General features: G+C 44.5%; 1 protein-coding gene across 3 annotated transcripts in view; it reads left to right on the forward strand.

Annotated features, from left to right (window-relative positions):
- Positions 1-1,852: 1,852 nt before the first annotated feature.
- Positions 1,853-13,771, forward strand: part of Ddx11 (DEAD/H-box helicase 11) — a 28,038-nt gene continuing 16,119 nt past the window's right edge. For 2 of the 3 annotated variants that reach the window (XM_076853947.1, XM_076853948.1), the window contains exons 1-6: positions 1,853-2,148; positions 6,183-6,345; positions 6,659-6,806; positions 10,625-10,873; positions 11,298-11,384; positions 11,694-11,851. In XM_076853947.1, coding sequence (XP_076710062.1) covers positions 2,115-2,148; positions 6,183-6,345; positions 6,659-6,806; positions 10,625-10,873; positions 11,298-11,384; positions 11,694-11,851 — 839 coding nt within the window. In that variant the 5' untranslated portion in view covers positions 1,853-2,114. Of the gene's footprint in view, positions 2,149-6,182; positions 6,346-6,658; positions 6,807-10,624; positions 10,874-11,297; positions 11,385-11,693; positions 11,852-12,428; positions 12,459-13,771 lie in introns of those variants that run through there. The other variant, XM_076853949.1, reaches the window with a different exon arrangement.

A 13,771-nucleotide genomic window follows, 5' to 3' on the forward strand; every position in this document is an offset into this window, starting at 1 on the left:
TGCCCAGGCTGGCCTGGAATCTGCCATCCTCAGACTCTGAAATGGGTGGGATTACAGGCATGTGCCATGCTCCTTAACTGGAAGATTTATACATAGGTGTGTGTGGAGAGACGGAGAGGGGAGATATTTGAAACAATGGATAGAATCTAGTGTATCTTATTCAAGTGTCAATTGACTAGACAATTACTTCAAAAATATTTTTATGCTAAAATAAACAGCATAGGATAGAACCTAACATTTACATGAATTTTAAAGCTTAAACTTTAAAGACCTTTTCAGGGTTTTTGTGAGCCACATTCCATGACCCTGAAAGGTATAAGTTCCTTGTCCTCACCAAACTCTCCCTATCAGTGATAGGTGGAAGCAGATGACAAAAACTGACTCTAGCAACACCTTTTGTATATCCCGACCTCCCAGCTTCTACACGACTCAGATCACTGGTTTCACTTCACTCCTCATAAGATCTTTCTTCAGGTTCCAGCAGCCCTTCCTGACATTTCTGCCCTGTCAGGAAGTCACATCAATTTCTGGGAACGCTAGCATAAAGGGCTTCCGGTTGTTTTACATTATCATGCATTTAGAAAAGTTAAGAATCATCTAGTCCAATTCCCCATTAAAAAAAGGAGAAACCAGGGAGTTGAAGGGATGTGTCTTGTCCTGATTTGAAGGTGAGCCCTCTGAAAATTTACTGCCGTTTATCGGGGTTGTTCTGCTTCCTCACATGTTGAAGTTTGAACATTAGAGAAGCATGCTGAGGCAAGCATATAAAGTGGGTTTATTTAAAAAGGGGTAACATAGACTTCTCTCAGGAGGGAGAAGGGGGCCATAGCTGGTGTCCTGGTATCCCAAGAAGCCAGGCGTTCTGCTCTCTTCCCAGTATCTTTCTCCTTCCCCTGGAGGTGACTAGGCATTTGACTAGGCCTAGGAAATGCTAGGTGAGATGGCCAAAAGGTGAGAAACAGGTGGGCTGAAGGCGGAAGGGCAGGTTGGAGCAAACAAGGGCTCATTAATTAATAAGCTTCCTGCAGGGAGGGGCAATTCCTGGGACAGGTTACCTTAGCAACAGGTTGGAGCAGGGGCAGGTTCTTGATAAGAGTGGAGGAAAGGCCCTGAAGGAGTTAACATTTCAATCCCTCAGGGAACTGTCTCCAATTTGGCAGACTCACTCAAAATTGGCCTCCTTCATCTGATCTGACTCGATTACCTGTCTATACTGACTGCCTAACTCTGGCTTCAAAAACAGGGTTGGGTCCTAGCTTCCTCCACCCCTGCAGGGCGGTGCCCAGCACCGAGTATGAACAATTCCAAGGAACTTCATCACCAGAGCTCTTTCACTTACACTCATTCATCTTCTGAGGCTGAAGATGCCACACAACTCTGTGGAGGTGGCAGGGCAGGGTTCCTCCGCTTTAGAGGCAAAATAACCAAACTCCAGCCATGCTATGAGCTGACAAAAGCCGGGACCAGAATGCAGGATTCTCGAGTGCAGCACCTCGATCCTGGGATGTTTGGTAAATGGTAAAATATAAGCCAATTTAATCAAATCAACCACTGCCGAGAGCCTGGTACATTTGGCGTTAATGGGCAGAGGCTCAACCAAACACCCGGTACCTATCGGAAAAGTTGAGAGAGGCAGGCACTGAACACCCACCACAGCCTCCAAACATGGGAACGCTAGTCCAGCCAAGCGCCAGAAAAAAATTCCGGCGCTCCTGCAGCTGCGCAAGCGCAATGCCACAAACCCACGCCCCCGGATCTCGGCGTCTCAGGGCACGCGCGCGAGCGCTCAAGAGTGCGCAGGCGCAGAGGCGCGGGGGCGTAGTAACACGGCCAGCTCTGCTCCTGGCGGGCATTGATCAAGACCCAGCAGCGCGGCGATTCAAATTCAGCAACTGGCCTTTCTGATTCGTCGCCCGCCTAGCCTAGGTGACGCAGCCTTGCCTTGAGGGTGAGCGTAAAGTTGCATGGTGACAGACTGAGAACGAGAAGAAAGGAGTTGAGAAAGGGTCGCCTTGGAGAGAAGTTAGTGTGGAGCTGTGTGCAGTAATGGGTCTTCTATCTGGGCGGGGGCGCGGGAAAAGATCCGGAAGCGGAGGAGGTGGAGCCAGTGATTGATGGGCGAGAAACCAATGCGAGGGTACCGGGAAGGTAAGGAAGGCGCACTTTTAGTTCAGTTGTCGGGGTGGGTAGGGATAATGGTAATAGCTAGCACGTGTTTAATTTGACGCGGCTGTACTGCTTTTCATAGTTTATGGTCGCTACACTGTAAGTGTGCACTATCACCTCTTTTTCTGTGAGGAAAGTGAGGCTTAGATTAATTTAAGCAAAGGTAGGGCTGGGATCCCAAACTTTGCAATATGACCCCAGAGCCTATGCTGTAGGGCTTTGCTCTATTGCCCCTTCGGCACTCAGAGTGGAGCAGGGTCCAACAATGAGGACCCTCATCAACTGGGATGAATGCAGTTGACGAATTGTGGGTGAAAGTGTCACAAAAGTGGAAGTGAATACTAACAGATAGCTGGCTGGATCCCATCTAGTGTGAGAACCCTGAGGATGGAGAGGGGAGGGGACAAAAGGCCAGAGCAAGGTGAGAATGTGGACTATGCCATCTCTCCAGCAGTGGGAGCTTTGCAACTCTGTGGCATGATGTAGTTTTGTTAACAGCAGGTGCAGACAAGCTTTTCTCTCCTGGCTGTGGTGTTTTGCAGATGTGTGAAGTTAAAGCATTTAGGAGCACAACAATAGTATGGAATAATATAGTACATGAAACATGGTTCAGGCTGCATTAAAAAAATACCATAGACTGGGTGGCTTAAACAACATTTCTTTTTCTCCCCACCCGCTTTTGAACTCAGGGACACCCTATCACTGAGCCACATCTATAGCCGTTTTTATTTTGACACACGGTCTCCTTAGTTGCTGAAGTTAACCTCGAACCTTTGATCCTCCTGCCTCTGCCTCCTCCTGAGTCATTGGGCCTCCAGTGCCCCCAATTTTTTTTTATTCTAATTAGTTACACTTGACAGCAGAATGCATTTTGATTCATTGTACCAAATGGAGCACAACTTTTTCATTTCTCTGATTATACATGAAATAGTCACATGATTTGTGCAATCATACATATACATAGGGTAATGATGTCCATTCCATTCCACCTTCTTTCCCACCCCAAAATTTATTTTCTACAGGCCTGGAATCCAACGTGGATTTGTTGGCCAGTACCTAGTGAGGGCTCTTCCAGCTTGCATTAGAGCAACCTTCTTGCTGCATCCTTACTTGGTGAAGAGAGATGAGACTTTTTTCTCTCTTTCTGAGGCCACCTGTCCTACCAGATGGGGACCCTATCCTTTGGACTTTATTTAACCTTAATTACCTCCTAAAAATCTTGTCTCCAAATGCAATCCCATTGAGGATTAGGCCTTCAATACATGAATTTGGTGGTGGTGGAGACAGTTTAGTCTGTAGCAATAGTTTATACTCAGTAAATAAAGAGTGATAATTGAAGACTGGAAGAAGTGAACACAGTCAGAAATAATGTGTACTTGAAGTGCTTTCACAAATCTTAACCTCACTTAATAAGCATTAGATTTGCCTGCTTATTTTGTGTCTTAGTACTGGTGGGAAATTCCAGGGAGAACTTGGGTGGCGTTCATGGTTGTACCCCACACAGCCCACTTGAAAGGTCTGAAAAAGTGACAACAGATGTCCTCAGTAGTGCTTAGTGAATCCATTATTCTCAGATTTATCTAAACTGTTCTTTAACTGTGATTAAACCTGTGCTGCGTCTGGAATAATGAGATCCATAATTATCACCCACAAGGAAGTGAAATAATAATCACTTTTGTTCTGTATTGTTTCATGTTGTCATTCTAAAGTTTGGTAACCTAGTCTTTCTTTTTCATCCTGCTTATCTGGGTGGGAGGAGAAGTTAGGAAATACAAAGCTCAAGGACTTGAGGTGTGGCGGAAAGAGTTGGCTCCCGAGTTAACCATGTGCTGAGTGAACTTGAGCAGGTCACTTAATTCTGAGTGCCAGTTTCTTGTCTATAAAATAGAGCCAAGAAAAGTACTTAATATAGTAGGTTGTCATGAGGTTATATGAAAATAGTTTTAAGCCCTTAAAGCAGTAGCCCTTGGACTAGATATTCAAGTTATAGGACTTCTCTATTCATACTTCTGATGAACATAAACCAGGCCCCATGTCTAACTGGCTGTTTATTTATTCATCACAATTTTATTGAATTCCTGCAAGCTGAAACCCCTCATTTTGAGTCCTGTGGGAAGGAAAGAACAAAATAGACAAGGTTCTTCTTCAGTAGCTTATATTCTAGTAGGGAAGAACAGTAAATAAAATAAGTTCAGATAATGCTAAAAGCTGAAGAAATTAAATACAAGGTAATGTGATAAAAGAGCTACTTAAAATAAGGCAGCAGATGAGCATGGTAGTGAACACCTGTAATCCCAGAGACATGGGAGGCTGAGGCAGGAGCAGGTTCAAAGCCAGCCTCAGCAACTTGGCAAGTCCCCAAGTAACTTAGCAAAACCCTGTCTCAAAATAAAATATAAAAAAGGGCTGGGGATGTGGCTCAGTGGTTCAGTGCTCCTGGGTTCAATCCCTGGTACCAAAACAAAACAGCGTATGTTTGAGGGGTGGGTGGTGGCGGGTGTAGTATGGTCAAACAGGGAGCGAAAGTGAGCTGAGTTCTAAATATTGACTCACCATTCTCAGGCAGAGGAAATGGTAATTAGATAGCCCAAGCTGATTGGGTCAGGTTTTCTCTTGGGATTTAGAATTAAGAAACATGAAAGATGAGAGTTGAAACTAAATGTAGAGGGGAGCTGAAGAGACCTTGTATTGGCTAAAGTTTTGGGGAAGCAGAAACTGCAAGTAAGCTGAGGAAGATAGACTGTGGCTCCATCTGACATCTGAGTGGGGTAGTGGTAGGTAGTCCATGGTGTTTACCTGTTGGTGAGGTTCCTAGAGCTGTCTTAAAATATTAGTTCATCTGCAAGAAGTCCTATCTGCCAACAAATGGCTTCTGCTCCTGGTTTTCCCAGATAGTCTCAATTCTTAATCTCTCAATATGTGTTTTTCAGTGAATCTCCCTTTTGCTTATGCTAGTTATTTGTTGTAGCCATTGTTGAAGCAGAGCCATATAGACCTGGATTCAGATCTCTGGTTTTCCTATTAACTGTTTATTTATAAATTATTTACTTTTTTCTTTTTCTTTTTTGGTGGTGCTACAGATTGAACCCAGAGCTTTTTGCAAGCTAGGAAAGAACTCAACCTTTGAGCTACATCCACAACCGGCAGTTATTTAATTTCTGTAAGCATTAGTGTCTAACAATGTACGCTTATAGTCTTGTACAGATTAAATGAGATAATAAAAGTTAAAGGGCTTGTGGAGTATTTAACACATAGCTCAAAATTTGTTAGCTACATTTCTTCTCCTTTCCTTTATGTTTTAATGAATTTTCAATTGCATCTCCCTTTGTTTCTGAACTTTCCTAGTTTTTGCTTTGGTTGTTTTGTTTTTGACTCACCCCTTTCGTAGTAATCTCTATATTAGAGTAGTCATTTTAACTGCCCCTAAACTATAATGAAGAACATCTTGGCAACTACCTTCCTCTCATAGATGGATTGACACCATCACTGGTCTTACTGAGGCCAGTGTAGTAAAGATGTGTTTTATACTAATTAATAGAAGAGAAAGTCCTTCCAGATATCTTAAGAGAAGTGACATCTATAAAGAGAGGTATGAAAACAGGGTGGAAGAGTCATTTCTCCAAATGGCAATCAAAGGAAGAAAGGATATTTAAAAGCTGTCTCAGAGGAAAATTAGTTTGAGGAGAACAAAGGTGAAATAAATATGGAGCAGAGAAGTTTCTTGAAACCTTGGCTTGTCAAGGAAAGACAAATGTTGTGGTCTTAGTGTTGGGAAGATGGTCCAACTAGAGCTTGGTGGCAATGAAGAGAGCTCTTCTGGTCTGGAACCAAACAGCAAATATTTATTTCTTGAGGCCAGAAACAGAAGTAGGGAGCAGATCTGGTTTGTACTAGAAATGGAGGCTAGGATGAAATAAGCAGATGCAAGCTATCTGTAAAATAGGGCTGTGTATGTTCACTGTGCCTTCTAAACAAGCTGTACTGATAATTCTCTGCTTTGTGCCATGGTTTTATAGGCCTTCACAACAGAAGGGAGAGCAGCTTTGGCATGCCAGTACTGCGTTGCAAAGGTGTGGGAGAAGGATGCTGCCAAAATGGAACCACAAGAAACAGCCTTGGTCCCACTGACGCCTGTTTTCAAGAGGAAAGCTGTCAGCCTTCCACAGAGGCATCAGAAAGGTATCCAGACAGCAGTGAAATTACAGGGGGATTTGGCCTAGGGACTTTTCTAGGCTGCATTCTGCTATAGCCATTTCTGATGAATGTTGCTAGATGTTTTGCATGATTTTGGTATGACATCTTGAGGATATACACATGGTAAAAAGAACGTGGTCTTTGCTTGCAAAAAGAAAAAAAAATAGTACAAACCAAGGAGAAAATTCAGTGACAAGTATTATGGCTTTTTAGTATGGCATCTCTGTAGCTTTCAAACCATTTCTTCTCTCATGTGAGAATAATCACATTTTTTTTTTTTTTCTTTTTTTGTCCTCAGGACCATGACTAATAAAACTCAGGAAGTTGTTGGCATCCATTTCCCTTTTCCCTTCCCACCATATCCCATCCAGAAAGACTTCATGGCAGAGCTGTACCAGGTTTTGGAAGCTGGCAAGATTGGGATATTTGAGAGTCCAACGGGCACAGTGAGTATGAGTGGTGAAGAACCATAATTAACACAACTTGGAGGGAGCCTGACTTGCTTTACTGCCTACCTCTGCAGAGATTTTCATGGTTTGAAGTTAGGCAAAGCAGATGCTCAGTTTATCTTTCTGAGTAATAGTCACTTCTCTATTAAATTATTGAATACTACTCCAGGGTCTGAAAAACACTAGGCAACCTACAATTTAAATGGCAGAACTTCATCCATAACACAGAAATATTCCAGATTTTTCTGGCACCTAGCTGCTTCAATTGAGGAACATGAAAATGACTTTGGATTTTTCACAGATTAAACAAATAGGTCTGGTCTTCAGGATCTAGGTTACTGAGTGCTCAAGGGATTTGACCAAGTGTCTTTGATTTTTATTGCCCAGTTTTTCTATTCACATCTCTTGATTTTTACAAACGGCATCCTATTTGTACTTACGAAAACAGTATCTTTCTGAGAATATCCATTTTAATAGTATTTGAAGTTTTTTTTCCCTTCACCTTGTTTCATTTTGTTTGTTTGCCGTTTTTCCTCTCAGTTTGGGTTCCTTGGGTGGAGGCTATCCTCATGGGGTGAATCTTGTTGTCCTTCTGTTGCTGTTTAAGGACAGGTACCAACAGGGTGGTCGAGGAGTCTGTACATGTAGCCATCCTGTGATCTTGTAGATTGTGCTGCTTTATTGGGGCCTTGAGGTTTGGGTAAATCTGGAATTTTCCCTGGAGTCATTCAGTTTCTTCAGAAGAGCTCCTATTAGCTTCAGGTGTGGTCCTTCCCTCAGTGCCCTGCTCTCAATCTAGTCCCCTTTCCCTTCCCCACTCTCATCTTGTCTCTCCAGCATGTCAGGTCATCTCTTTGCCTTCAGTGCCAACTGTGACCCTGCCAGCTTCAGGGCCTTTCTGAGGCTGACTTGCAGGCCCTTGGGCTTTAGAGTCCTCACTCTGCTAAGTCAGTTCCATTTCTCCCTCTTTTTAAAAAAATATCTTTATTTTATGTATTTATTTTTATGTGGTGCTGAGGATCGAACCCAGGACCTTGCACATGCTAGGCAAGTGCTCTACCGCTGAGCCACAACCCCAGCCCTCCATTTCTCTCTCTTTTGCATCTTTCTTAAATTGGTTATTTCCCCTCTTCTATTTTCTTTGTTTTTGTGCTCTTTTATGACGTTGATGCAGCTTTAGTATGTTTCTTTTTGGAAAAGAACTTGGGAGAGCGGACTTCATCCTTGTTTAACCTGAAGGCCTGTCTGTTTCTCCCTCTCAGAGCTTTCCATCTCCATCCTCTACTCGATTCCTACTTTTCATCTTCTTCCTCTGCTCAGCCCTTGCATGTTTATGCCTTGGTTCTGTGGCCCTTTGTGAACCTACTCCTATGACTCAGTTGCCCTTTATATTCTAATATCTTCTAAATCACCTGTCAGTGGAACTCTCTCCTGTTGTCAGTGCCCTGGTACCTGCTGATGCCTGGCATCACACCCAGAATGGAGGTTTGTGTTTTGTTTTTGTTTTTGTTTTCTGCCACGTTTTCCAGTGCATCACTGACTAGAGGGTTCTGCACCTCTGCATGTTCAGCTCTAAGCCCAGGGCTCCTGCAACCAGCAGGTGGTTAGAATAAATGAATTTACTTGACCTAAGTTAATCTAGGATGGTACTCCATGAAATAACATTGCTTAAAGCTAAGTATTCTGTGAATGCTTTATTGAGTTTATTTCATTGCTGAGATGAACATTTGGTTATACAGCCTTTTAAAAGGGTTCAATCTACAATTTTTTTGGGGGGGGTCTCTTCATGGAGCTAGGGCCAGTGCCTCATGCACACTAGGCAAGTGATCTACCAGTGAGCTCCACCCCAGCACTCTAGATCTACAATTTTTGTGGATTTTTCTGTATCTTCTTATAGGATATAAAATTGTGGAGCCTCAGTTAGTCTTATGTAAGTGAATACTCATTTCCTCAGCTCACTTTCAGGTGAAGGGTAGAGGCTTTGTAACCAGGCATCTGTCCCTGGGTCATTATTATGAGGAAGGGTGGTACATCTTGCCTGCCTGAGCCCAGTGACAGGTAAAGCCCCTGGCTCCTCAGATCACAGGCAACAGCTGCCCTGGGTTCAGCTGGGGAGTGCTGCCTGGAACTCTGCCATTTAGTTTCTCTCAAAAGCTGAGAGAAATGGTATATGAGGCTTTTCTAAAGCAGTGTGATCCATCCACTAATCAGAAATGTCATTCTGGCATAGGGCCTTCCAAGATTTGATGAAAGCTGATAGTCTGCATCTTGGCAGAGTGGTAATTTTATTATTACTTATTAATAGCAAAAAAAATAGCTAACTCCAATTCAGTTATCCCAGGAATTGTTTGGATCCTGCCCTAAATATTAACCTTTATGTATATTAACCAATTGAATTCTTGTACAAGGAAGGTATTACTATTATTATTCCCTTTTATTTATTTATTTATTTTTGCATATATGGAAATGATTCTTGAGGGGTCAGACCAGAGTCCTAGAGCTGGTAAGCAGAGGAGCCGGAATATGACCCAGGCAGCCTGGTGGTGGCATCCCTCTCTGCTGGCTGCTTCCCCCACTGCACATGTGTTTTACTGCAGTGCACTTAACTGGAGCAGGTCTAGAAATCCACCCTGGATGCTCAGATCCGTTTGGGTTAAGCAGGCTCTGAATGCTAACTGCCTAGACAGAAGATTCACCTGAAACCAAACCACCGTCTGGACCCTACAAGTAGCAGCCTTGGGGCTCACTGCAGTCTCCTCTCTAAAAGAATTGGGTCATTTTCTTAGGGCTCCGTAATGAGGTGCCACAGACTGGGGAACTTAAACAACAGAACTCCAAATTCTGACTTCAGGGTGTCAGCAGGTTGGTTCCTTCTGAGGTTTCCTGACAGAAGGATCCATCCAGGCTTCTTTCCTTGGTTTGTAGGAGGCCATCTTCTCCCTATGTCTGATTATATTGCTTCACCTCTGACCTTGTCTTCATCTAGGGTCCATGATCCCGTTTCCAAATAAGACCACATTCTGAGACACTATGGTTAGGACTTCAGCATGGTAGTTTTGAGGAGATACATTCAACCCAGAACAAGGACTCATGGGAAATTCTGATCTTTAAATCAAAACCAGAAATGTGGGCATGTAATCCCAGCAACTTGGGAGGCTGTAGCAGGATGATTACAAATTTGAGGCCAGCCTCGGCTATTTAGCGAGACAGTCTCAAAATTAAAAAAGGGCTGGGAATGTATCTCAGTGGTTAAGCTTCTCTGTTACGTCCCTGGTACCAAAAATAAATAAATAACTTAAGAGTAGATTTTCTAGAGCAGTTGGCTTCCTTTCAAAACAAAACAAAACGCTGGTACTCATGTGACAGGTCATTTTATATTTGCACATCAGTTGCATTGAAGCTGAGAGTCAAGTGTGACTCTCCTTGGCAAGTATATGAGACTTCATGCTATAAATATTTTGGCTATAATTCTTTTGGGGGGGCAGTTATTTATGTAATATCTCACCACTGTCTAATTAACAATCTGTATTTATATATAACATGATAAACCACTTTAAATTCTCTTTTGGAACAATGAACTTGGTATACTTAAAAAGGCGTTCTCTCCTGCTTCTTGGGCCAAATTCTTATTTCTCCTGTCTTCCTGTTTTTATTGGCTATTCTGTGGCCTATCTTCCTTTCCTCTCCTAGGTGGTCTTAGAGTATCATCTTAATTTTTAAAGCCAGAGCTGCTTTGACACCATACTAAAATGGAGAAAGTCATTTGGGAAGCTTTACATTTTGCTCTGTTTCTAAAGGTCATTTTCTTCCTGTAGGGAAAGTCCTTAAGTCTCATTTGTGGGGCTCTCTCCTGGCTCCGTGATTTTGAGCAGAAGAAACAACAAGAAGAGGCACGTCTCCTGGAACCTGGAGCTGACCCCTTAGGTGGTGGGAGGGACCAGCCCCCATTTTCCTCATCTTCCTGCCAAGAGCCCCCTGACACCCTGAGGCCTGCCGGGGAACCAGACTGGGTTACCCAGTTTGTACAGAAGAAGGAAGAAAGGGATCTGGTGGAGAGACTAAAGGTGAGATCTTGTGTAGTAAGGAACAGTGGTAATCAAGTAAATGGGCCTCAGCCATTGTTTTGGGCCACGTTTGAGATTTAGGTATCCCTTGTCCTTCACCTTTGCATTGCCTCTTAGCCCTCTGTCAGTTTTCTTGAATCATTGGTGCTGCCTCTTTCCTGTTTGTTTGAGCTGATGTCTAGGCCTTCTCCAGTCATTACTTACCTGGGAAAGGATCCTAATTGTTGCTCTTGACAATGTGGTTTGGAGGGGTGGGGCTGCAAACTCAATTATGCAGTGAATTTGGTTACTAGTGTGGTTTCAAGAGGAAGGATAGATTCCCTGCACTGAGACCTGCAGAGGTTGAAGGTGTGGTGGGGGCTTCCTAGGAAAGGCATGGTTGGCCTCCTGCTGGCATATCCTTTATAACTGCTTCCCTCTGTAGGAGGAGCAGATCAGGAGGAGGAAGCGGGAAGAGCGCCTGCAGCAGACCCGCCACAATGCACAGCTTAAGTATGCAACCAAGCGCCTGGTGAGTGTTGTCCCACCATAGAGTCCAGGCAGGTCACACTGCCTGGAGACTCAAGTGAGTGACCAGGGCCTCAGACTCCTCCCTGTCCCCCACTGGCCACATTCTCCTCACCCAGTAGTTGGGCAGCTTGAGTGGTGGAGGCATAGAGCCTGGGAATGGACTTCTCCAGTCAAACAGTGAGGTTTGTGTTAATAGGCCTCCCTGGGTGCTTTGTTCTTGGTGATGGCCACAAATGCAGGCTAACTCCTTCAGGAGGTGGGGGCCCCAGTGCTGAGTCTTCTTCCTCTTCCCACTGCCATTTCTACACAGAGACAAGAAGAAGAAGAGACTGAGAGTCTCCTCCGCCTCAGCAGGGAGATGCTGGCAGCAGGGACAGAGGCAGAGCAACTAGAGCAGCTGGAATCTGGGGAGGAGGAGCTTGTCCTTGCGGAATATGAGAGTGATGAGGAGAAAAGAACAGTCCGCGGGTAAGACAGCTGCTGCCACTTCATGCCACCACCCACAGTCATTGGGGACTTCTGGGGAGGCAGCTCTTCCCCCATGCCAGAGACACTTGTGTAGAATCTGCTGAGAGGGAGTGGCAGCCACCTGCCCCTTTTGCTTAAACCAGGAGCCTTCTCAGGGTCCAGTGATAGCTGGCTCTTCTCCTGTGCCTGTCAGTGGCCTCTTATGTATTTACTCAGTTTACCTTACAGCAGCTCAGTGATGGCAGTAATTGGAACTGCAGCCCAACTAGGTGCTGTGCCTTGACGGAGGCCACAGGCTAAATAGGTAGAAGGGCTGGGATGTGAACCCAGACAGCCAGGCTCTAGATCCCATGCTCTCAGCTTCCAAACTGCACTGTGTGAAGTTCATGACCCAAACCAAGGAATCCCTAGTTTGAGCTTTTTTTCCTCCTTACGGCTTCTGTTGGTCCAGATGCTTAGGTTTCCACTTCATTAGTCACCTGCTGGGAGCACCAGAAAACCCTAAAGAGAACAACTAGGCCATTTCCAGGCCACACAGCCCTTCCTGAGATCCTTTTTTCTTACCCCCAGCTTAATTCCACTGGTGCCGTATGACTGCGTGCTCTAGGTATGGCCTTGGTTGGATGCTGCAGCTTGTAGTTACACTCCCCAAGTGTGCCGGGCATTTCTGTTCTGTCTGAGGATTTGCTCATGCTATTCCCTCTAAATCATCCTTCTCTCCTACCTTGGCAAATGCCTTCACCTCCTTTCAGGCCCTGCTCAGTTGTCATCTAAGTGGTCCTGGTTATCAGCCCCATGCTGTGTTTTGCTCAAGAACTAGCTTTGATTGGGTCTGTCTTCCTCTCTCTGACTGGGCTGTGTGCTGTGGGGTAGGAGCCTGGACTTTTAAACTCTTCATGCCCAGGGCCCACAGTGTTTGGCTGCAGCTAGCTGCACTCTGGGCAGGTTAGTTGGACTGAATAATCAGACAGTGGTTAGTTTCAGTCCTTGTAGAAATTCAGAAATGCCAAAATATCAAAGTCTGTAGGTGGTCTAGAGAGGATTCGTGGCCTTCATTTAATTATTTCCAAGTTTGTGTGGTGGTGCATTTTACTGGTAGGAGAGGGCCTATGAATTTTCAGTCCAGAGGCAGAAGGCCTGTGACCCACCCCGCCACCTCTACAAAAAATGCCTAAGGGTCCTGACCTAAGCTCCAATATGTATTGGCCATTTCACCTGCAGTCCTCCTGGTGACAGCCAAGATCATGAATGTGACCCTCTAGGTTGTTGCTGAGTAGGACTAGGAGAGCATACTTCTGTTTCTGCTTGAAACTTTGTAGAAGAGAAGATTGGGCGCATTAGTTTAGATTTCTTCCTCATAAGTATTGTCATCCTCTGAAAAGTTTCCCCTGATTTTCCCTCCTGTGCTAAAACACTCCCCAAGACTCTGGAGGGAAGAAGGATGATGGCATCACTGGTGGTGGGGAGAAGATGCTGGGATCTGCACTCCAGCAGAGTTTGGGGCAAGGATGAGAAAATATACCTTTGACCCTTCCCTGAGGGTGATGGGGAAAATCATGAGTGTCCCATAAACCCTTCCCAAAGGTGGCTTTGTAGCTTCTACTTCTTCCCTGAAGTCCGTTGGAAACAAGGTAAAGAACTGAGAGGTGTTTGTGAAGATTAGAGGAATAAAGTGCTTCTTAGTGTCTGGGCAAGAGCTATAATCATGCAGCTTAGCTTCTCCAATTTCTGATACCCTGGTGTTTTCAGAGAGACGTGAGCCTCTCAGGACATTACAGATTCCTCATACAAAACTTCTGCTGTGCAGTTCTTTACATGTCCTTCCCCTCACCTAGATCCTGCTGACCTTGTCTGACTTGTGATGAGTAATTTAAATCCAAGCCTTTGAGACAAAATTGACAATAGTTGTTTATTGATCAA

This window comes from Callospermophilus lateralis, chromosome 4 (genome assembly GCF_048772815.1).
Source record: "Callospermophilus lateralis isolate mCalLat2 chromosome 4, mCalLat2.hap1, whole genome shotgun sequence".
Classification (NCBI taxonomy): Eukaryota; Metazoa; Chordata; class Mammalia; order Rodentia; family Sciuridae; genus Callospermophilus; species Callospermophilus lateralis.